At 41.9% G+C, this 22,008-nt stretch overlaps 1 protein-coding gene across 2 annotated transcripts in view; it reads left to right on the forward strand.

The window, feature by feature from the left end:
- The first annotated feature begins 1,943 nt into the window (after positions 1 to 1,943).
- pgap1 (post-GPI attachment to proteins inositol deacylase 1) overlaps positions 1,944 to 22,008 on the forward strand; it is a 32,537-nt gene continuing 12,472 nt past the window's right edge. Inside the window, exons 1-19 of one of the 2 annotated variants that reach the window (XM_059032473.1) lie at positions 1,944 to 2,194; positions 5,990 to 6,143; positions 7,323 to 7,498; positions 7,865 to 8,036; positions 9,223 to 9,383; positions 9,600 to 9,652; positions 10,216 to 10,282; positions 11,942 to 12,047; positions 12,208 to 12,266; positions 12,714 to 12,797; positions 14,009 to 14,058; positions 15,240 to 15,291; positions 15,635 to 15,712; positions 15,931 to 16,006; positions 16,166 to 16,239; positions 17,296 to 17,347; positions 17,770 to 17,845; positions 19,056 to 19,161; positions 21,289 to 21,327. In XM_059032473.1, coding sequence (XP_058888456.1) covers positions 2,063 to 2,194; positions 5,990 to 6,143; positions 7,323 to 7,498; positions 7,865 to 8,036; positions 9,223 to 9,383; positions 9,600 to 9,652; positions 10,216 to 10,282; positions 11,942 to 12,047; positions 12,208 to 12,266; positions 12,714 to 12,797; positions 14,009 to 14,058; positions 15,240 to 15,291; positions 15,635 to 15,712; positions 15,931 to 16,006; positions 16,166 to 16,239; positions 17,296 to 17,347; positions 17,770 to 17,845; positions 19,056 to 19,161; positions 21,289 to 21,327 — 1,767 coding nt within the window. In that variant the 5' untranslated portion in view covers positions 1,944 to 2,062. The remainder of the gene's footprint in view (positions 2,195 to 5,989; positions 6,144 to 7,322; positions 7,499 to 7,864; positions 8,037 to 9,222; positions 9,384 to 9,599; positions 9,653 to 10,215; positions 10,283 to 11,941; positions 12,048 to 12,207; positions 12,267 to 12,713; positions 12,798 to 14,008; positions 14,059 to 15,239; positions 15,292 to 15,634; positions 15,713 to 15,930; positions 16,007 to 16,165; positions 16,240 to 17,295; positions 17,348 to 17,769; positions 17,846 to 19,055; positions 19,162 to 21,288; positions 21,328 to 22,008) is intronic. The other variant, XM_059032474.1, reaches the window with a different exon arrangement.

Raw genomic sequence — 22,008 nt, forward strand, 5'->3', positions numbered from 1 at the left:
TGCTGTCTGCACCCTAATTGCATGTCTGTCGGAGGTGGAGAGCTGCATGTCCCAACATTTTTTGCAGTTAAATTCAGGTAAGACTGAAGTCTTACTGTTAGGTTCTCAGCAGAAATTGAACTTGGTAAATTCTATAAAAACAAATTTAGGTAAATATAAATTCCAAGGCCAGAAACCTGGGTTTTAGAATTGATTCCGATTTATGTTTTGAGGCTCGTGTTCGCAAAACCACTATAGTGTCCTTTTATCATTTACGTAACATTGCCAAGATTAGGTATTTTTTATCATTGCCTGATGCTGAGAAACTAATTCATGCATTTGCTTCATCTACTCTGGAATTCTGCAATGCTCTGTTATCTGGGCTACCAAATCATGCCTCATTCCGTTTGCAACTTGTTCAAAATGCAGCTGCCAGGGTGCTAAGTAGAACAAAGAAAAGAGAGAGCACATAACTCCAGTGTGGGCTCCACTTCACTGGCTTCCAGTACGTTTTAGAATTGTTTTGAAGGTCTTGCTGCTGACTTACAAGGCGCTCCATGGTCTGGCTCCTGACTATCTAAAAGAGCTCCTGTGCCCACATGTACCTGTCCCTGCTCTAAGGTCAGCCAACTCCAGGGTTTTGTTTGTTCCAAAGATTAAGACCAAGAGAAAGGGGTGAAAGAGCTTTTAGCTATAACGCACCAAGACTGGAATAGATTGCCATGCAACATCAGAGAAGCAGAGTCACTTAATGTTTAAATCAAGGTTTTTTTAGATTAGCTTTTGAATTCTGATTTTATGTATCAATCTATTATGATTTTAAACTTGTTCACTGTATTTCTGTTTTTAAACCGAGTTGTTGCTTACTTTTTGTTAATATTACCAATTTTGCTGTAAAAATTGTGTTTAATTCTGTATTTTGTTTTTTTATTGTATTGTAAAGCACTTTGAGACACTGAAAGGTGCTATATAAATAAACTTTAATCTTTAAAAAAAAAAAGTTTGTAATTTTGTAATGATTGATTAAATACAATACAACCTGTATTGAAGAAAATATGGTGTTGGGTTTATTTTTATATATGCAATCAGTGTTTAGTTAAGTTTGTTAACATGCCCATACCCAAAGAGTGACCCTGTGATCACTGTATCATCTGGTACTGCAACGACAGTAAACAAAGTGAAACCTGGCAGAAAGTCAATTAAAACCAAGGTCTACAAACTTAGTGAAAGTCATCATGGAGTTTAAGTGGGTCAAATTGGCCATAAAAAAATCACCATCTCTTAGTACTGGCTAAGCATAGTCATAAGGTAACCCCAGTCCTTACTGGTGACGTTTTCAGTTTCCGATTTAAAATAGGTGCTTTTAAATATTTAAATTCCTATGTTCAACATCAAAGTAATACAAATAATTAACAACATGAAAAGAAAGCACTGCAACGGCACTGTATTATACACTTATAAATACAGGTTAAGCCTACTACTGGTCAACAGGCGTTGGTTACAATGTAAACAAGTGAAATACAATTATAAATAGCATTATTAATAATAATAATAATAATAATAATAATAAAACTACATTTTACATACAGTTTTTTGCCATTCATGGGTTGGATTTTTTTTTTTTTTTTAATCAATAAGTGAATTAGGGCTATCTGTTTAAATGTCTACACAGGGACTCGTGTACAGTATAGTGTTTATTTTTGTAACTACAGTACAGTAGTTGGATTCGCGATTGCTCAGTTTTCAACTCAAAACACTTTTCGAGTTACAGTAGTATTTTGCTATTGACCTTACAAACATGGCAGCCAAGCTACTCCACCAAGCCGTCGACTTCATTATATAACATCGGGGGTGGGCGCATTTTGAAGGGCACACATTCTCACAGGTCTCTCCCGATTGGCTCGCTGATGGAGCGCTGGTGTGCTATTGGTGTTTGAGCACGTCAATCACCTTCCTGTCACAGTTTTTGCAGTGACTTGCAGATCGACAGGCCAGCCTGCTGTCATTGCATTCCAATAGGGTTTGCATACAGCAGTTTTATTAGATAATGAATAAATAAACAAACAAAAAGAAGAAAAACAAAATGAAATTGTCCGCGGCGACCTTCTATGCCTTGCTGGCCGGCTTGTTTGCAATAGCGATTCGCGACGTGCTTTTTGGATACGAGGAGAACGGGTGTAGCATGACCTACATGTTCGAGTATCCCGAATACCAGGTGAGTAGCAACAACAGTACGAGCGATGCCTACACAGTTTCTATAGTGACTGAGCGAGCCTGTTGCTAAGTGAGTGTGATGCGCTTGATACGGACGTGAGGGTTAGCATGGGGACCGGAGTAAGACGTCGCTGGTTAATATAAACGAGTAGTGTGGTAGCATCACTGGTACAGAGTACATGTCGTTTTCTTGTTTGTAAATGACTTCCCTGTATATTTGGTGAAGCCAGGACACACAATACACCGACCACACCCCTCACATTTCAACATTACAAACAAAAGGGCGGCGTCCTCTTTTTTTGAACAAATACAAAAATTACAACATTTTATTGCTGCTAACGAATTGACCCGATGATGTAGATAAGATAATACTAATTTATTATGTAAGTTCATCATAGAAAACAATATGGTTGTTGTAAAGTAAGCATTATGTTATGTAAGTATTAAATAAACGCATAGCTAAAATCCATGACAAATAAATATACCTAACCATTTTTAGAAGGTTGCTGGACCCTCCACCAACCAAACAACACTAAATACAAGTTTTTTATAACCGTACATGCCATTGTCAATACATATTACAATACATACAATTTACCATTTCATTGTACAGTAGAGACAGACAGACATACCCACACACAAAACAAAAAGAAACAAATGATATTAAACCGTTATTATACCAGGGACAGTTATTATACCATACCTACCTAGTAAAAGCCACATACTCTCTAATTAAGCCATTTATATTATTATATTCTGGTCCATTAAGCAAAAAACATACAACATATTTACACAAAGAATGGGGGTGGAGGCTTACAAAAAGTACAACCTCTGCGATAGCTTGATGCTGTGGCAATCACAAACCACAGTGCCTCAATTTAAAATGTCCTTGACATAACAAAAGGACTTCTGTAGAACACATGCATTTCTGGAGATATTAAGAAGGGGCAAGTAGGTTGCCATGGGGATAGAGTCCCTGCTGCAGTTGAAACGGGCTTTGTGGGGTGTGCCATTAGCTGTGACATCAACAGACATAAATGGATTTTAATTGTAATCAGTCCAACACTATTATTATTAGAAGGCTGTGGTATCCATACATGTGCACCGTTTGTAATATTTCGGAAGTTACAGAGGAAGTAGGAGGAGTAGTCTTATATTTTTATAGGGGGGCAGGGTTAAGTCCTGAAAATCTCCCAAATTGGCTTCTGCTTTCTGTTTCAAGCGTATGCATTTAAAACTGCACTGGGGAATAACTGGCTGTACGCACTGTGTAATAAAAATGCAAGAGTAAAGCATGGGCTGTTTACAATATCCTCCTCCTTCTACTGATCGGTGGCCAACCTTTACATTCAACAGCGTCATGTACAAGTAACTCATGTGTGTTCTTATGAACCTCTTTGGCTGTTTTTACTGAGATCATCATTTGCTTACTAACCATCCCAATGGAAATTGCTGCAGTAAAAGGCTGATTGTGAGTATGCGGGTTGGGGAAAAACTAACAGCATTGCGCAAGACCACAGGTTAGGTATTGTGCACTGAAACCTGTGCAACACTAATATGCTTCCCCGCCTATCTTCAGAAAAACAAATCATCTGTGAAGTCTTTTCAGAAGCATGTAGGCTGGAAAGTTAGTAAACCTGCCCAATAATTTAACAGAAACAACAATAGAAAATCCTGAATGCAACACAGGATGTTGAACAGGCAGTAAACTGTTAGGAAAGTGGAGCTGATACGACATGATACAAGTATATCGTTAAAGGAAAACCAATAGAGTGTTCTTTAGCCATACAAACATGCAGAGGAGTGCCAACATTATTCATAGCATAGGTGTGTAAATCTCCTCAGTTCCCAACTTCGGTGTCCTGGTTGCAACCCAATGCTACTTACTGTAAAGCTTTTCTGCTTGATCCTGTGGATCTACTGAATGGGTGGTGACTGGTCTATTTAAGGAAGTGTTTTAAATCTTATATAATATTTTACAGTAACCCATTTGCATTTATTTGTCCATACATTAGAAATATTAAAAATAACTTAATAAATTCAATAGCCAACGTTTTTTTTTCACCCCCAATGCATTCAAGACTACATTTTGTAAGTTGAATTCGCCATCGGTGGTCTCATTATATTAGTGTTGGGAGCTCTTGTCAGGCAGCAGCCTTTTGTCTCTCTGGAAGGATTAATTGTAGAGAAATTGTCGCAGATCCCCTTGCTAAGAAGATTCTACAATTAACAAGCTGTGAGCTCATTAGTGTTCTTTCTGACTTTTTACTCCTGAGCAGGGTGTGCATTGGGATGTGTAAGCTGCTTTCTGATGACCGACACAATGTCATTGCTGAGTTTATTTTGAGTACTGCTACTGTGTATATAATTATGATTGAGGGTTTTAACACAATTGATTACTTATGATAAGGTGTGTTTAGGAAAATGTGGACCCTCCTCCACCCATCTGGCCTGTCTGTCGCACACATGGTGAACACTGCCTTGAATCTGCTCCAAATTTATATCATAGGCTGTCATAGGTATAACTGTTGATTTTACACAAATTAAACCTGCGAAGTCCGAGATTATCAGGACTCTCCCTGCGTGTGATTATCAGGACTCTCCCTGCGTGTGATTATCAGGACTCTCCCTGCGTGTGATTATCAGGACTCTCCCTGTGTGTGATTATCAGGACTCTCCCTGTGTGTGATTATCAGGACTCTCCCTGTGTGTGATTATCAGGACTCCCTGTATGTGATTATCAGGACTCTCCCTGTGCGTGATTATCAGGACTCCCTGTGTGTGATTATCAGGACTCCCTGTGTGTGATTATCAGGACTCTCCCTGTGTGTGATTATCAGGACTCTCCCTGTGTGTGATTATCAGGACTCTCCCTGTGTGTGATTATCAGGACTCTCTGTATGTGATTATTAGGACTCTCTGTATGTGATTATCAGGACTCTCTGTATGTGATTATCACGACTCTCTCTGTATGTGATTATCACGACTCTCTCTGTATGTGATTATCACGACTCTCTCTGTATGTGATTATCACGACTCTCCCTGTGTGTGATTATCAGGACTCCCTGTGTGTGATTATCAGGACTCTCCCTATGTGTGATTATCAGGACTCTCCCTGTGTGTGATTATCAGGACTCTCCCTGTGTGTGATTATCAGGACTCTCTGTATGTGATTATCAGGACTCTCTGTATTTGATTATCAGGACTCCCTGTGTGTGATTATCAGGACTCTCCCTATGTGTGATTATCAGGACTCTCCCTGTGTGTGATTATCAGGACTCTCCCTGTGTGTGATTATCAGGACTCTCTGTATGTGATTATCAGGACTCTCTGTATGTGATTGTCAGGACTCCCTGTGTGTGATTATCAGGACTCTCCCTGTGTGTGATTATCAGGACTCTCCCTGTGTGTGATTATCAGGACTCTCCCTGTGTGTGATTATCAGGACTCTCCCTGTGTGTGATTATCAGGACTCTCTGTATGTGATTATCAGGACTCTCTGTATTTGATTATCAGGACTCCCTGTGTGTGATTATCAGGACTCCCTGTGTGTGATTATCAGGACTCTCCCTATGTGTGATTATCAGGACTCTCCCTGTGTGTGATTATCAGGACTCTCCCTGTGTGTGATTATCAGGACTCTCTGTATGTGATTATCGGGACTCTCCCTGTGTGTGATTATCAGGACTCTCCCTGTGTGTGATTGTCAGGACTCCCTGTATGTGATTATCAGGACTCTTACTGTTTTAGTCACCAGTGTGGTTGTGGTGATGTTGTGATCCTCCCTCCTCTGCAGAGAATAAGACTGCCGAAGAGGCTGCAGCGACAGTACCCGAGCTACGGGCTGTACCTCTATGGAGAAGGGATCTACGCTGAGGAGAACAAGAAGCTGAAGCTGACTGGGATCCCCGTCCTCTTTCTGCCTGGGAACGCTGGCAGCTACAAGCAGGGTAAGGGCTGTGTGGTGGCTTTGTACTGGCTGTTCCAAAGCATGTATGTTTTTCATCTTTCAATAGCCAGCTTGTAGGTGACGTCACAATAATATCTTCACCAAGCTTTAAACCCAGGGCCCTCCACAGCTCTGGCTAATGTTTTAACAGTCCATAAAACAAGAATAAATGAATCTCTCGTCATAAGTAAATGGATCATTCAGTATGGCACCAACAGAAAACGGTATCAAAAATAATTCTTTTAACTTGTATTCAGGTAGAGTGCTCAACAGGGGAATTTCCAGGTGATATTTCCAGTCGTGAGGTCTGTGATCACTGCTCTGAGAATGCTTTCCTGACTATACACAGCACTGAGGCCTGCTTGAACCTGCTTGCAGAGGGACAGGAAGGCAGTCCTTGAATCAGCACAGGCAGTTCTCATGGCGAATGCTGCTTAGAACAGGGTTAGGGAGATTTCAGGTTTTCAGTTCAGACTGAACCAGCACAGAGCATTGCTCACAAGAGGAGGAGGCAACGTCACAGAGTACTGTGTGTGTGTGTGTGCATGCGTGTGTGTGTGTGCATGCGTGTGTGTAATGACCTCCCTTACTACCAATGCATGCATACACTACACTGCCTGGGTGATGCAAACGTTCGATTGTGGAAACAGCTTTAGGTTTAAGAGGACAGGTTTAAGTACATACCTTATCAGAGGAAAAGTCTTGAAAGCTGAGTGTGTAGTAATCCATCAGAGGTTACAAGCCTGTACAGAGATACCCGAGATTATAATGATGTCTCTGTAGACTTACTCTGTTTTACTTCTGTTAATCTGTAACAATGTCATGGGATTTTAATATAGCCATGTGACCCATATAGCTATTTGCAGTGTAATTAGCAGTCTTTCAAAACTCATTTAAAATGACTATAAAGTGGGACAGTACAGTATACCCCAATATACCAGTTTAATTGAAGAAGGAGCAGCAGCACACTCATTTATTTTATTTGCCCCTTAACCCCTTTTATTAACTTCAATATATAAGCCCCCCCTCCTCACAAACAGTATATACAAAATGAGTTACTGATAATCCTACTCAAGACACTAAAACTATAATTTCGTATCTTTCTGAAAACGTTTCTTGAAGGTAAAATCATTTGCCAGTAAAGCACTAACTGGCAGTGTTTCTCTTCCCTGTGCTGCAGCCCGGTCCCTCGGTTCTGTAGCTCTCCGGAAAGCAGAGAACATGGACAGCCGCTTCCACCTGAATGTCTTCACCGTGAACTTCAATGAGGAGCTGGTGGCCTTGTACGGGGGCAGCCTGCAGAGACAGACCAAGTTCATCCACGAGTGCATCAGAGCCATCCTCAAACTGTACAAGGTGAGGCACGCCTGCACGGAGCCAGCACGCTGCAGGGAAGAGCTCATGGCAAGGATAGTCCTCCTAGTAATTTCACTTTAAACCAATGTTTCTTAGTTGTTTTTAATTTCCAATTGCCTCATAGCCGTTGTATAATCCCAGTATGGCAGTGGAGGCTGTGTGTGTCCTTGTGGGATATCAGCAGCTTTCTTGCTGTTGACTCATAACGACAGTATCCCATAACGACACACACCCTGTCCCGCTATAAAGCTTAATTAACAGCCCTGGTATAGTCGGACCCAGCGCTCTTGGTATCTGCAGCCTGTACTGGGCCGCTGGCTGCTGGCTGTGTGTAACCCGTTGGTGTTGCGTGTTGTTTGCTGGCAGGATCAGGCTGCGCCCCCTAGCAGTGTGGCGGTGGTAGGACACTCCATGGGCGGGATCGTGGCGCGGGCCCTCTTCACGCTGCCCAAGTTCAACCACAGACTCATCAGCCTCATTATCACCCAGGCCACACCTCACCAGGGACCCGTGCTGCCCCTGGACAGCGACCTCCTTGGTAAGAGGAAGAGCCGGGACAGGACCTGGGTCAGGAGCAAGGCCGGGGCTTCCACTGCGATGAGAGAGCAGCCCTTACACCAGTGTCTCATGCAGTGCATTCCAAACCAGGACCATGTTCCAGTTTAAACAGCTGGGTTCAATGAAGCATGCAAAGACCTGGCTGGAGCAAGGCTCTGGGCTGTTCAATGCAATAATTAAGCATGTGGTTAGAACACAGTTCTTGACTGTGATGGATTAAAGGAGACCACTGTATTTTATACTACATGCAGACAGACACACCTTTGCTGCTAACTTCTCCTTGTTAAGCTGTAGTAATGTTTTTTGCATTTTGAAGCTTTAGTAGGCATTTCCAATTGGAAGGAGATCCTCAGAATGGATTGAAAGAGACACAAGTTAGTACCACTGCTCTACACATTGGAAGCTGCAGTGTATTTTACACTGTGATGAATAGAGACTTCTACCACTCTGGCTTTCTAAACAGTTATTTTACTAGGTGCTGACATACAGTACTGCTGGGGGACAGCAGGAACTACAAATTGATAGTTCACTGGCAGTCAGTGCAGTGCTAGGGTGTTTATAAAGAATGACCTGCATCTTTCACGTTGCAAGAACTGTTTCATCCATACCTTGAGACACAGTCATAAGATACGCAGTAGGCATTATTGCAAAAAAGAAACTGATACAACACATTTTACCAAGAATTCTTACTGTATTCCTATAGCGCGGGTTTAGATCACTTATTAATTGAGGTTAATTAAGAAGAAAGAGAGGTCAGCTGACTTGGGAACTAGGATATAAAAACTGGGGGATTATAATTTCTCAGGCTGGGATTCTTATTTAAGCAAGGGAATAAAATGCTTTTGAATTAGTTTTTCAAATTTAAAAGCATGCATGTTACTGCCTGTTTTGCGATAAAAAGTTTTTTTAATTTTTGAAAAGTTGCTTCAAAAGAAGGAGGACAAGGATGCATGCATGCAGGAATCTTTGGATTATAAGTGCGCATCCAATACTGTACACCTTGTGTACACACAGCTGCTGTGCATTAGCAGCATTTAACTTAAATGAAGGGGGGTGGTAAGAATGACCTTATTAAGGTGAAGTGGTAAATTCCTCCCTGTGTTCCTCATATCTGTTGGGATGTCAGCCTGAATCAGATGTCAGAAGGGGTGTTCTGTATGTTTCAGATTTCTACGCGACAGTGAACCAGCACTGGTCTGAGCGTGCTCAGGAGCTGCGTAATGTGACGGTGCTGTCGGTGGGAGGGGGGTTCCGTGACTATCAGGTGCGCTCCGGACTCACCGCCCTGCCCTGCCCCTCGGACGACCCCAACAAGCTCTCCCTCGTGGTACGATGCGCCCTGATTACTGCTGGGACATTGCTATTGCACTTTACTTTTAAAAGTACTTGATATAGTGGATTTGTATATGTCAATTTGCATGGGCTTTTATTTGTGGATTTCCTAAGCATACAAAATACAAAAATAACTTCATGATCAGAGGGCATGTAAAGCGGGAGGTACCAGTCTCTTTATTTGATGTGAACCAATTCTTTCTGGTAACAGAGTACAGCTGTGCCAAGGACTTGGGTCTCCACAGATCACCTCTCCATTGTTTGGTATGTAAAATACATGCATACTTTCATACACACATGTATAAATACACATACAAGGAGTACACATACTTCTTACTGCATTTTATACATGCAAATATATATACCCTTCCATATAATACCTTAAGCTTTAGCATGCATTTCCACCTGGACCGAGATCCTCCGACACTCTTATTATGAATATGGGAATTGGCTACAACTCATTCAGAATGGGTGTCAAACTATAAATTCAATACACTAAGTGAATGTTTAATGTTTTCATATATCTGCTTAATACCGGTTTTGAGCTGGTTTTATACCACTTCATTCCTCTCCTCAGAATTTGCACTTGCTCTTAATTCAGATTGGGCCCAGGCACTGTATGTTACAGTGCTGGTCTCTGGTGCAGGATTTAAGATATGTCCACTAGATGGCGCTGCCCAGTGCAGTATTGTTTGGAAAAAGTAGAAAGAGTGCATCTTGTGGAGCAGCTTACTAGATTGCATGCTCAACCTCTGTATTCAGCATGTCTTGAATACAGTGACAGTGTAAGTTGTTTAGCGCACTGTCATCGCTCCTCTGTGTTGCAGGTGTAAGGAGCTGGTGCTGGCTACTGTCCGAACCTTCTTCGACCTTGTGGATCCTGATACCAAGCAGGTCTGTACGCACAGAGGGGGCCGCTGTGTCTGATTCAGGGTGCAGTATCCGGACAATCCAGTCTCTGTAACTTGTCTTGAATTGCAGCAGTAATAGTGTAGCAGTTTGGGGTTTTAATCATAATACACCTGTAGTTTCAATGTTAAGCTTTCTGGATGAGGTAAGACTGGGTTAGCAGATAGCAGGGAATTTAGCTGAAGACTACATAAACAGCTGTAGGTTGAAATTCATTTAAATACAAAAAGAATTACACTGGAGAAACAGAGCTCCTCACCACTCTAGGTGGTTCATCCATAATTTATGAAACATTCAATCCTAAGATATATATATATATATAATGTTTGCCCTATGATAAATTTTGATTTAAAATAAAATCGGGAAATTGTATTTCTTTTACATAAAGTGAAAGACGAGGAGGATAAAATCATTAGAAATAAAACCAGAAATCTGTCTCTAATCATGTCTATGTATAGGACAAAACATTAATACATGGTCTCTGCTAAATACATTTATTATTATTATTATTATTATTATTATTAATAATAATAATAATAATAATAATAATAATAATAATAATAATAATAATAATAATAATAATGGAAGAAGGGATGCAGTGAAGTTTAGAAAGATTAATCAAATAATACAAATAAAAATAAAATCCTAAGGCTGGAGTTTAAGAAAAAATAAACAATAGTTAATTTACCCAAGCATGTAACAGATCTTACAGAATGTTTTTTTTTTTTTTTTTTTGTCGTTAAGCTCCCCGATGTTACTTTATTTCCGAATTCACCTCAAATGCTGTGGCATTAACTACCATCTCCTTAGTTATTTTATACATTGATCACTGAGCTGGTAAATCTACACATTTGCCGATTTTACACATGAACCGTAACACACATATATATACAGACGTGCTCAAATTTGTTGGTACCCCTCCACAAAAAACGAAGAATGCACAATTTTCTCTGAAATAACTTGAAACTGACAAAAGTAATTGGCATCCACCATTGTTTATTCCATATTTAATAGAAATCAGACTTTGCTTTTGATTTTTTATTCAACATAATATTGTAAATAATAAAACAAATGAAAATGGCATGGTCAAAAATGATGGGACCGCTAACCTAATATTTTGTTGCACAACCTTTAGAGGCAATCACTGCAATCAAACGTTTTCTGTAGCTCTCAATGAGACTTCTGCATCTGTTAACAGGTAGTTTGGCCCACTCTTCCTGAGCAAACTGCTCCAGCTGTCTCAGGTTTGATGGGTGCCTTCTCCAGACTGCAAGTTTCAGCTCTTTCCATAGATGTTCGATAGGATTCAGATCAGGACTCATAGAAGGCCACTTCAGAATAGTCCAATGTTTTGTTCTTATCAGTTCTTGGGTGCTTTTAGCTGTGTGTTTTGGGTCATTATCCTGTTGGAGGACCCATGACCTGAGACAGAGCTTTCTGACACTGGGCAGTACGTTTCGCTCCAGAATGCCTCGATAGTCTTGAGATTTCATTGTGCCCTGCACAGATTCAAGGCACCCTGTATTACTATATTCCACATTTCATTGAATGTAAGCATTGGATGTGGTGTAAGAGGTGTTTGTGTATCACAGTGCAGTGTTTCCAGCTAACACACACAGGGGTGTTCATGTCTTTGATTTGCAGATAACAGAGGACCCAGAGAAGAGAATGGCTGTGATCCGGCATCATTTTGTCAGACACCCTGTGAAAATCTATGATGACACGGAGGACAATGTCATCACATTCTCAGGTTTGTGTGGTTGTAATGAGGCCACTAGAGGGCAGGCTAACCTGGGTGAAATGCTGCATTGTGGATTGATGAACCAGTGGGGATGCACACACACACTTTAAGAACCACTACCTTGGTGTAACGCTGCTAGAAACCTTTCTGAATGTTTCTTTTTTTTCAGTGCCATTAGAGGTATGGACTAAGGTCCTGGCTCCCAGGCTGTCTTACACAAGCCCCAAGGTAACTTTGCTCTCTATAAATGTGTTCCTCCAATCCATCAGTGCAAGTTGCAGATTCAACAGAGAACTGATGTTCAGTAAAAAGTAATTGTGATTGTTTTCATATGTAGGGAGATTTCATAAATAACACAGTATGACAACAACAACAAAAACATTATTGTAGAACTTGTTTGAACTGATCTCCCCCATTGGTCTGGCACATGGGAATTTGCAGAAATTCTGCACAGATATAGCCTTGCCCTGTGTGTCCAGCGTGTTTAAGAAAGTAAACACAATATAGGGTTAGTAGTGCTGTGTGAATATGTGGTCTGATAACACCCTTTAAAGAAGCATCCCAGTATCTTTTCATTATAGTTCTGATATTGTGTTTTTTTTATTTATTTTGTATTTATTTTATTTTCTGATTTACTTTTATAGTAAGATCACTTACATCTCCCATTCTGTGCAGGAACCCAGAACAAAATATTGTATGTTTCCTCTTTCAAGTCACAGAAAATCCTACAGCCATTTCCACTGTCAGAGCAGCAATCTGGTAAGAGGACTGAGCTGTGTGTGTCTCAGGGCTGGTGGTGGTGTGGGGGGGGGGTACTTTAATTGGGTTCTATACTGTAACGTTCCAGACCCTGTGAATGTGGACGCATGTCCAGTAGATATCTTTACAACTGACCAGCGTTCAGTCTCACCACCCGCTCTGTGTTCCTTTGCATCAAGACTCCCCTCCATTTCAACCCAAAGGGTCATCTCCCAGATACACAGTTGCAAGTTAAGCATTCCTAAGTGCAGGGTCAGTGGCTGCAGTGTCGTGGGTTACAAGTCAGGTTGTCTAACCAATTGGCACTGAAATTAAAATGATCAATATTAGCTCAAGTATATTTTCTGGTTAGAAATTAGCAGAGGCCCGGCACCCAGTGCTTAGGTATTTATCCCTAGATTAGTTACAATAGAGAATGGAGAGTTTTTAAAGTACCAAAAGAGAGCTTTTCAACTGACCTCAACCTGCACAGTGTTGGGATGCCAAGCTCACTGGACTGCAACACCCTTAGAGGAGTTATTAAAAACAGGGGCTTGTCTGCATGCTTGTGCACTGTATGTCTGAATACTGGGTCATGCCTTGATTGCCTGGACAGCCCTTTTTTCTTTCCATTGGCTGCTTTAAAAGCACTGCAGCCAAAGGAAGGGCATGGAATGAAGCATGAGCTGTCCTCTGGCCCGCATGTGATATCGGGGTCAAAGGTTACAGTGTTGTTCCTTCACTGTTAGCGGCCTGTCAAGGTGATCTCAGAGGTGTTCTCCTTGCATCCTAGGGCAGCCTCTAAATGCCCTTCCTTATGTTCTTGACATGAGTCTAGTTTTGGCTGCATATAAGACATTGCTGTTTATCTTATTGGAATACAAAAACCCACAGTAACGCTGATGGATGCACCAGATTCTGCGCCTGTGCCTTATTTCCACTTAACACACACTGTGCCGTCCTGCCTCACACTGTGCCGTCCTGCCTCTGTACCTGTAAGGGGCTGATGCAGAGTTCAGTCTGTCCTGCACAGAAAACATTGGGGTGACGCTCCCACACTAGCGTAGAAGAGAGGGCTCCTCTGTAGTGCTGTACAGTGCTTACTGAGACATTGAAAGAGCTCAGTAGAAATGAAATGTTGAATTTAACAATAGGAGTGTGTGTGCGTGCGTGCGTGAGAGAACTCCTCCAATACTAACCCCCCTGGCTTCCGTTGTGTTTTTCACTGACAGGAGATGAGCAGCTGGCTGTTCGGCTGCACACAGAGTAATGGGCCGGCATGGTGAGTGTGCTGCATCTCCTCCCCACAGTTTAGCAGGAACTGGCTCATACTGAGATTATTGAATGTATACGCTGCAGAGGTTTTTGTACACCCCGTGTAGGTCCTTCCTCTAATAGTGTGGCTCATTACCTCCTGATTTAGCAATCCCTAGACGTTGCGTAACATCAGATAATTCGCAGAAGCTTCGTCCCCGTTCAGCTTCACTCACTTGAACTGCCTTCAGTTTTTCTTGCGTCTCGTCTCTTTGTTTATCTCTAAAGCAGTGCCCGGCTGCCTCTTCCCTTTTTCATTTGCTGGGTGAGTCACTCCCTGCCAGCCTGCTGTTCATCCACCCTGATCTGGGTTTCATTAGAAGGAGATTAGGAGTCCGGCTCCTCTCAGATTGTTTTTGTGTGAGATGAAGTCAGGGCAGTGTTCCTTCTGTCGCTCCATCTATTAGTATTATTGCTGTCCCAGCTGATTGTGTATTTGAAGCAGGGGTCACTTGGCTTGCTGATTTATTTCACATCACTATTGTAAGGATAAATTGAAAGTGCTGGTTTACATTTTTGTAGGTACACAGAACAGATTTGAACTTACCAAGAAACGAATGCAGGTTTTTGTAGCAGCATGTGGGTACGTGATATTCTCACACTGTCGTTTCTATGGGTTCGTTCATCCACTGATGAAGAGCAGATTCAGCACAGTTTGAATATTTATATTTTTTGAATGTTTTTAAATTCAGGACTGTGTAAAATGTAAAATATATTGAAGGGAATTCTATATATGGGATAGCAGTCAGCAAACATTAAAAAAAAAAAAAAAAAAAAAAACTGGCTGATCACGAGTCAAGCAGGCAAACTTTTTCTTCAGGTAAAGAAAAGAAAATTAAAGTGAATATCTGCGTTTAGCTGTGAGTCAGACTGTGTGAGCCCAGTCCTGTCTACTCTGCTGTAATAGAACCCGATTATTATAAGTAATTCCTGAAAGACCTGGGTTGAAACCAGGATTTGCTATTAAATGAGTCCTGGACTTTGGGAAAAGCTTTGATAAGTAATGTAAGCTCTGATTGCGACGTGCTGTGAGAGATGCCGTGGGGAATGGAAGGGGAGGGAGGAGAGGTTTTAACTAAAGGACCCTTGATTTTTAATTATTTCTTGATTTCTCACTTTCTCACACACATGCTGTTGTGATACCCACAGCCTGCAAGCGGTAGATCTGTCTTGGAAGACTGAATTACTCCCAGCCTTTAAGGTAAGTTTTATTGATTTTATTACGTTTGCCTGTGAGCAAACAGATGGATTTTGAATAGAAATAGGCACTGTTCAATGTAGAGTGTCTGTGCAGCGGAAATATATACTGTAAGTATATAACACAGTGCATATAGCACATTATACTGAGGGCCAATATCCAAGATGCGTGTGCGTGTGCATGTGCATGTGTGATTCCACAAAGGGCTGGAATTGAAAATCACTGGCCTTACAATGTGTTTGTATCCTGTCTTGAGAAACACAATAAAATTGAAGTAGGAGGCTGTTCCATAGTGCAGGTACCTCTATCCACTCTCAGCCCTGCTCCCTGCTCTGCTCTCTTCCAGGTTTTGACTCTGAAACTGGACGATTATCCTTCCTTCTCCCACATTGTTGTCAGTGCCTCAAACACAAACGCCAAACAGGTAACCCAACAACACACACACACATTGCAGACATTGCTGCCTTGGTCCTGATTGGTGTGTGTTTTTAATAATGCAGTTTGGTGGAGTGGTCTTTGCTTCTCGGTTCTCTTGTTCACCTAAAGTTTTCATAAGAAGATGTTCTTATACCGTAAGATTCAGGGTGAACTGTACGTACTAGCTTATAGTAGCTGTTTGTTTCCTCCCTGTTTCCCCTGCAGTTCAGTATAGACTGTGAGTTTTTCAATGAAGACTCTCGGATCGTCTCCACTCCAGTGACTCACGTCCTGTCTTTCGGTGGGTACCCTCATCACCCTTCTAAAAGTTCATCACAGCTAGATTAAAGATTATTCATGGGCATGGTTTTATGTAGTAGATCAAGGTCATGGTGTCCTACTGTCTCCCGGTGCTGCCACTTTAACGTGTTACTCATCCCCTTGGCGTTTGGTTTTGCAGGTGTGACTGTGAGTGAGGTGGTGCTGCACCCAACAGGCCTCATCCACAATATTCAGCTACAGGACTTTCACCAGGTAGGGGGACACAGACCACGCACTGCAAACCACCCATACCTTCACATCACAAAGATATAGAGCTGTACGGGACAGAAACCTGGTAATAAAACCATCCATACCTTCACATCACAAAGATATAGAGCCGTACAGGACAGAAACCTGGTAATAAAACCATCCATACCTTCACATCACAAAGATATAGAGCTGTACGGGACAGAAACCTGATAATAAAACCATCCATACCTTCACATCACAAAGATATAGAGCCGTACAGGACAGAAACCTGGTAATAAAACCATCCATACCTTCACATCACAAAGATATAGAACCATACGGGACAGAAACCTGGTAATAGAACCATCCATACCTTCACATCACAAAGACAATAGAACCGTACGGGACAGAAACCTGGTAATAAAACCATCCATACCTTCACATCACAAAGATATAGAGCCGTACGGGACAGAAACCTGATAATAAAACCATCCATACCTTCACATCACAAAGATATAGAGCCGTACGGGACAGAAACGTGGTAATAAAACCATCCATACCTTCACATCACAAAGATATAGAGCCGTACGGGACAGAAACCTGGTAATAAAACCATCCATACCTTCACATCACAAAGATATAGAGCCGTACGGGACAGAAACGTGGTAATAAAACCAGACAACGGTTAAATGAGAAGTCTTTTGACATTTTAGGTTTCACGCTATAGCTGGCACTATTTATATAACTGATTGGTATTTACTATTGAACCTTCATATCTATGTTACACAGCAAACCAACAGAGAACATGAAGGAGTCTTTTGTACTTTATCAGAATTTTTACACGAGCATCAGCACTGATGATGCAAAAAAACAACCAAGGACACAACCTGGGTGTCCTCATAGTTACGGCCATGTGTGCTTCACTATTGTTATTCCTGCGTATATCTTTATTTACCATGTACTGATGTCCCTTTCTAACTACAGAGGGTTGTTCTTTCACAGAGCACTGCATTCAACATGTAATAAGAGAATGAAGCTAGCAGAATCACTGTAATCACAGCCCCCCTCCATTTGTTTCAGATCTATCAGGCTTTTACAGTCCGAATTGAGAGCCACTGCCAGACACCGCAAGGTAGGTTGGCACTTCATGCTTTAATGGCATGAAAGCAGTTGTCTTTCTTGCAGAATCTGAGAAGAGCCATTGACCGAATGTAAATATTTTCCATTTTAAGCTTCTCAAAGACATCTCTGATTGTGATCTCTGCGGTGTCCCAACTAAGCCATTATGTATAGAATATATACATAATATATGTCTTAATTACTAATAGTCAATATATCATATAGGGTACTGTAAGATACCAGCTGATTTCCACCTTGAATATCATATAGGGTGATGTACAATTGATACCCACTTAGAATATTGTTCAATAAAAAATTAATACGCAGCATAGCTCATTTGATTGTGACGTCATTTCCATCTGATGTAAAATCCACAGGTGGCTGTATCAGGTTAATATCAATATCTGCTGTATGTTATATATGTTTTTTCTACAGAAGGAAAGCACAGCGTTTACAGACTCAGAGTGCCGTGGTTTCGTGAGGATTCATTCACAACAGCAAGGTACAGCAGGTCAGATCCTTTTTATTGTGAGAAGGCATTTGACCTCAGCTCTCTCTTTTCTTATGTAATCCACACCATTAGTAACTTGACCTTGTTTCCTCACGATTGTGGTGGGGATTTGCCCTAAGAGGTGTGGTGTTGTTTGATAAGCCACTTCATTCTGTGTTACAATTGCAAGGGGAGAATAATAATGATTGTGTCACGCACTGTATAGTTTCATTGCACACACCTCCCTGATGGATTCTGCACAGTAACCTGTGTGTTCTGCCCTGTCTCCAGTGCTTTGAATTCCACACTGTAACCTGTGTGTTCTGCCCTGTCTCCAGTGCTTTGAATTCCACACTGTAACCAGCGTGTTCTGTCCTGTCTCCAGTGCTTTGAATTCCACACTGTAACCAGCGTGTTCTGTCCTGTCTCCAGTGCTTTGAATTCCACACTGTAACCTGCGTGTTCTGTCCTGTCTCCAGTGCTTTGAATTCCACACTGTAACCTGCGTGTTCTGTCCTGTCTCCAGTGCTTTGCATTCCACACTGTAACCTGCATGTTCTGCCCTGTCTCCAGTGCTTTGCATTCCACACTGTAACCTGCGTGTTCTGCCCTGTCTCCAGTGCTTTGAATTCCACACTGTAACCTGCGTGTTCTGTCCTGTTTCCAGTGCTTTGAATTCCGCACTGTAACCTGCGTGTTCTGTCCTGTCTCCAGTGCTTTGAATTCCACACTGTAACCTGCGTGTTCTGTCCTGTCTCCAGTGCTTTGCATTCCACACTGTAACCTGCATGTTCTGCCCTGTCTCCAGTGCTTTGCATTCCACACTGTAACCTGCGTGTTCTGCCCTGTCTCCAGTGCTTTGAATTCCACACTGTAACCTGCGTGTTCTGTCCTGTTTCCAGTGCTTTGAATTCCGCACTGTAACCTGCGTGTTCTGTCCTGTCTCCAGTTCTTTGAATTACACACTGTAACCTGCATGTTCTGCCCTGTCTCCAGTGCTTTGCATTCCACACTGTAACCTGCGTGTTCTGCCCTGTCTCCAGTGCTTTGAATTCCGCACTGTAACCTGCGTGTTCTGCCCTGTCTCCAGTGCTTTGCATTCCACACTGTAACCTGCGTGTTCTGCCCTGTCTCCAGTGCTTTGAATTCCGCACTGTAACCTGCGTGTTCTGCCCTGTCTCCAGCACTTTGCATTCCACACTGTAACCTGCGTATTCTGCCCTGTCTCCAGTGGTTCGTCTGTGACTCAAATCTCTGCCAGGCTGCACTCCCGCCGGCCAGACAACACCTCCACCGCCAGCCTGCAGCTCCACACCAGCCCTGGCTGCCGGTACACGGTAAGACTCCACCCCCTAGTGCCAAAGGCATCTTACTCTCTCCAGACCACAGCTAGCAAACCTCAAGGCATTATAGTTCTGCCAGGTTTAAGGTTAAGTTTCCCTTTGAGTGTGAACCTGTTGCGGTGTACCCGGCTTGCATGTGTCTGATTATACAACGTTGTTACATGTGCATCTAGTAATGCATGACGATTCAAACAGGGCAGAAACTTATGGAAATATGGAACATAGATTCTGCATTGCCTCAACACGCAACCTCACTCAAATCACAATTTGCACAGAACTCTGCAAAAAGGCAAGACGTAGTTCCATTTGCAGATTGCAGGACGTGGTCTAGTTATGAGAGATCTTAACTCAAATACATGCACAACCTGATCACATTCAAGCTACGAGTGGCCCAGTAGGAGAGGCAGCAGGCTGTTTAGCTGTAATCAAGGGTTAATCACATTGTCAAACCATTAAACTACTTGCATCAGCAAATTAACCTTCACATATCCAGCTCTGAGCTACTGTAAGGACTGCATGCTGTAGTCCTCATTCTCCTTTAATACTTCTCTTTTGCACTAGTATTTCCTGAACGAGCTGATAGAATGCATTGGGCTGTTGCGTGAGGGTAGAGGGTTTTCCCATATAAAAGTTTTCCAAAGTAAAAGCATAGCAAAGCGTAATACAGCATAGCGAAATCATGGTAACACATAGGCATAGTAACAGTGTAAAGTGAGTTGGCTCCCTTACAATAACAGTATTAACAGAGGAACTTGTTGAGGCTTTTAAAACAAACCCATTATAAATGCTAAAGGGACTGCATGGGATAGCAAAGGCAAGCATGTGGTAATTGTAATAAAACCTGCAGTATTCATTTATGCGGACATGGGTCAGAGTGAATGACTGCGGTCCTTTTGTCTCTGTTTCAGTAATTGAATGCATTATCCTTGATGAAAAATGCCCTAATTGTTTTTGCCATTTCCATTTTCTTTGTAGTTTCATATCGTCAGTGTCATCAAATTATACCAAATGTCAATTATGTTTTGTCTTATCAGCTCTGCGTATCAGTGTTTTCCTGTGCGCACTCTGGGAACATTTGCCCTTTAAGCCAAATTGCAGGCTAGACTTATCTTTGTGATTCCACTGACAAATGTCAAGAGGACCCTTTGATCCACTCCCATTAACTATGAGTGGAAATGGGTCATTGGTATATGTGTGTGTATATATATATATACACATTTCTCTAAATGCAGCTTTCTTTTGTAGAAACATAGCCTCTTACTGTTTTTAAGAAAATGCACAAGATTGCTCTGACTTTAACAATTATAAATGATCTTAAAGTATTGCTTAGGGTTAACTATGGCAACTCCTTTTAAGCTGTTAAAGGCTTCAGTCATGCCCCCCCCCCCCCAAACTTCTTTGTTCCTGGCTCATTAGATTAAGTAATTTCAGTCTATCTACATAGATCAGTCCACACGTGAAGATCTATCTGGAGTTGAAAATATAGCCCGATTCTGACTTTAAAAACAGTAAACTGGATGGTAAGCAGGGAAAGCAGCTCTTAACGTTAATGCTCTGGCATGAGCTTCATGTTATCCAGGCAGCTTATGGTGATAAGCCACCTTTTAAAGCAGACAGTGTCCCTGTGACCATAGACAGCGTGTCTCTTGACATAGCTGATTGAAGATGTATGGCTATAATGGAGCTCTGACATTTGAATACACAGGGGAGCTTTAATCTAGCCTCTTGTGTGCAGTGGTGATGCATCATAATTGGTTTAAAGCACATTGTTAATTGTGATTAGATACACTTCCTCTCACCTAATGGGGAGCAATTCCACTACAAAGAGCCAGTGTCTTGGCAGTGTGCACCAGCGGAAGATCATTATTTTAGGTTTTTTGCAGGTATATGAATCAGAACTCACTTCAACATTGAAGATGTTGAGAAAGACCTTTAGTGGAAACTGTACTGTACTGTTTAAACTGTGTAAGAAATGGACGGTGGTTAAAGGGCTCAACAATATCTTAACAGGTTTTGTTTTGGGTTTTTTTGCTGCACAAACGCTATTTGTAGTTTGTTATTTATGTATCTTCCTAAACCATATTCATGTTAAGTGTTATATTAACTATTTTTTCTTGCTAGGTTACCATACGGACATCTGTTTTTCAAGTGCTCGGACAGGTAAGAGAGACTCATTATTATTATTATTATTATTATTATTATTATTATTATTATTATTATTATACATGCATAAATCATGTTTTTTTGGAGTTTCAAGTTAAGATATACTAGTTTCTCATGGGTAAAATGTTTGGTAACCCAAATAAAAGAATGAAAGAAAATAAACGGATCACATCCCTCGGAGCAAAGGTACTGTTCATTTTGTGTCATCGAATTCAGCTGCTTAAATGATATTAGGCTGAATAAGGGAGTCTGCTGCTATGTCAAGGAGAAAGGCATTTCTGGGAGCCAGGAAGTTTGTCCAAGTGGATCGCTGGCTAACAGAGGTGGAGGCAGAGAGGCGGGCAGGGCAGGGTCAAGCAAAGGCACCCCGCTTTTGTTCTGCTAGCCAGCTGGCGCCCAAAGAGGCTGCCATCTTCCAGGTGTTTCCGCTGCTCTCCCGGTCTGGCAGCGAAGGAGTCAAGGTTCCGGAGCCAGTAAGAAAGACCGAGATGTTGACAATCAAGTCCCTCTGCACCTCAATCCTGCGCCACAAGAGGGCACTGGCCTCCTACAGCCAGGTCAGGCTGGAAGATCAATTTTACAAAGTGGGCACCTAAAACCAGGGTGTCGCCAAGTCCATGCCCCAGTCTGGTGCCAGTCGCTGGGTCCTCCCTTCACCTAGGCTGTGCCCCAAGACCA

This window comes from Acipenser ruthenus, chromosome 10 (assembly GCF_902713425.1).
Source record: "Acipenser ruthenus chromosome 10, fAciRut3.2 maternal haplotype, whole genome shotgun sequence".
Classification (NCBI taxonomy): domain Eukaryota; kingdom Metazoa; phylum Chordata; class Actinopteri; order Acipenseriformes; family Acipenseridae; genus Acipenser; species Acipenser ruthenus.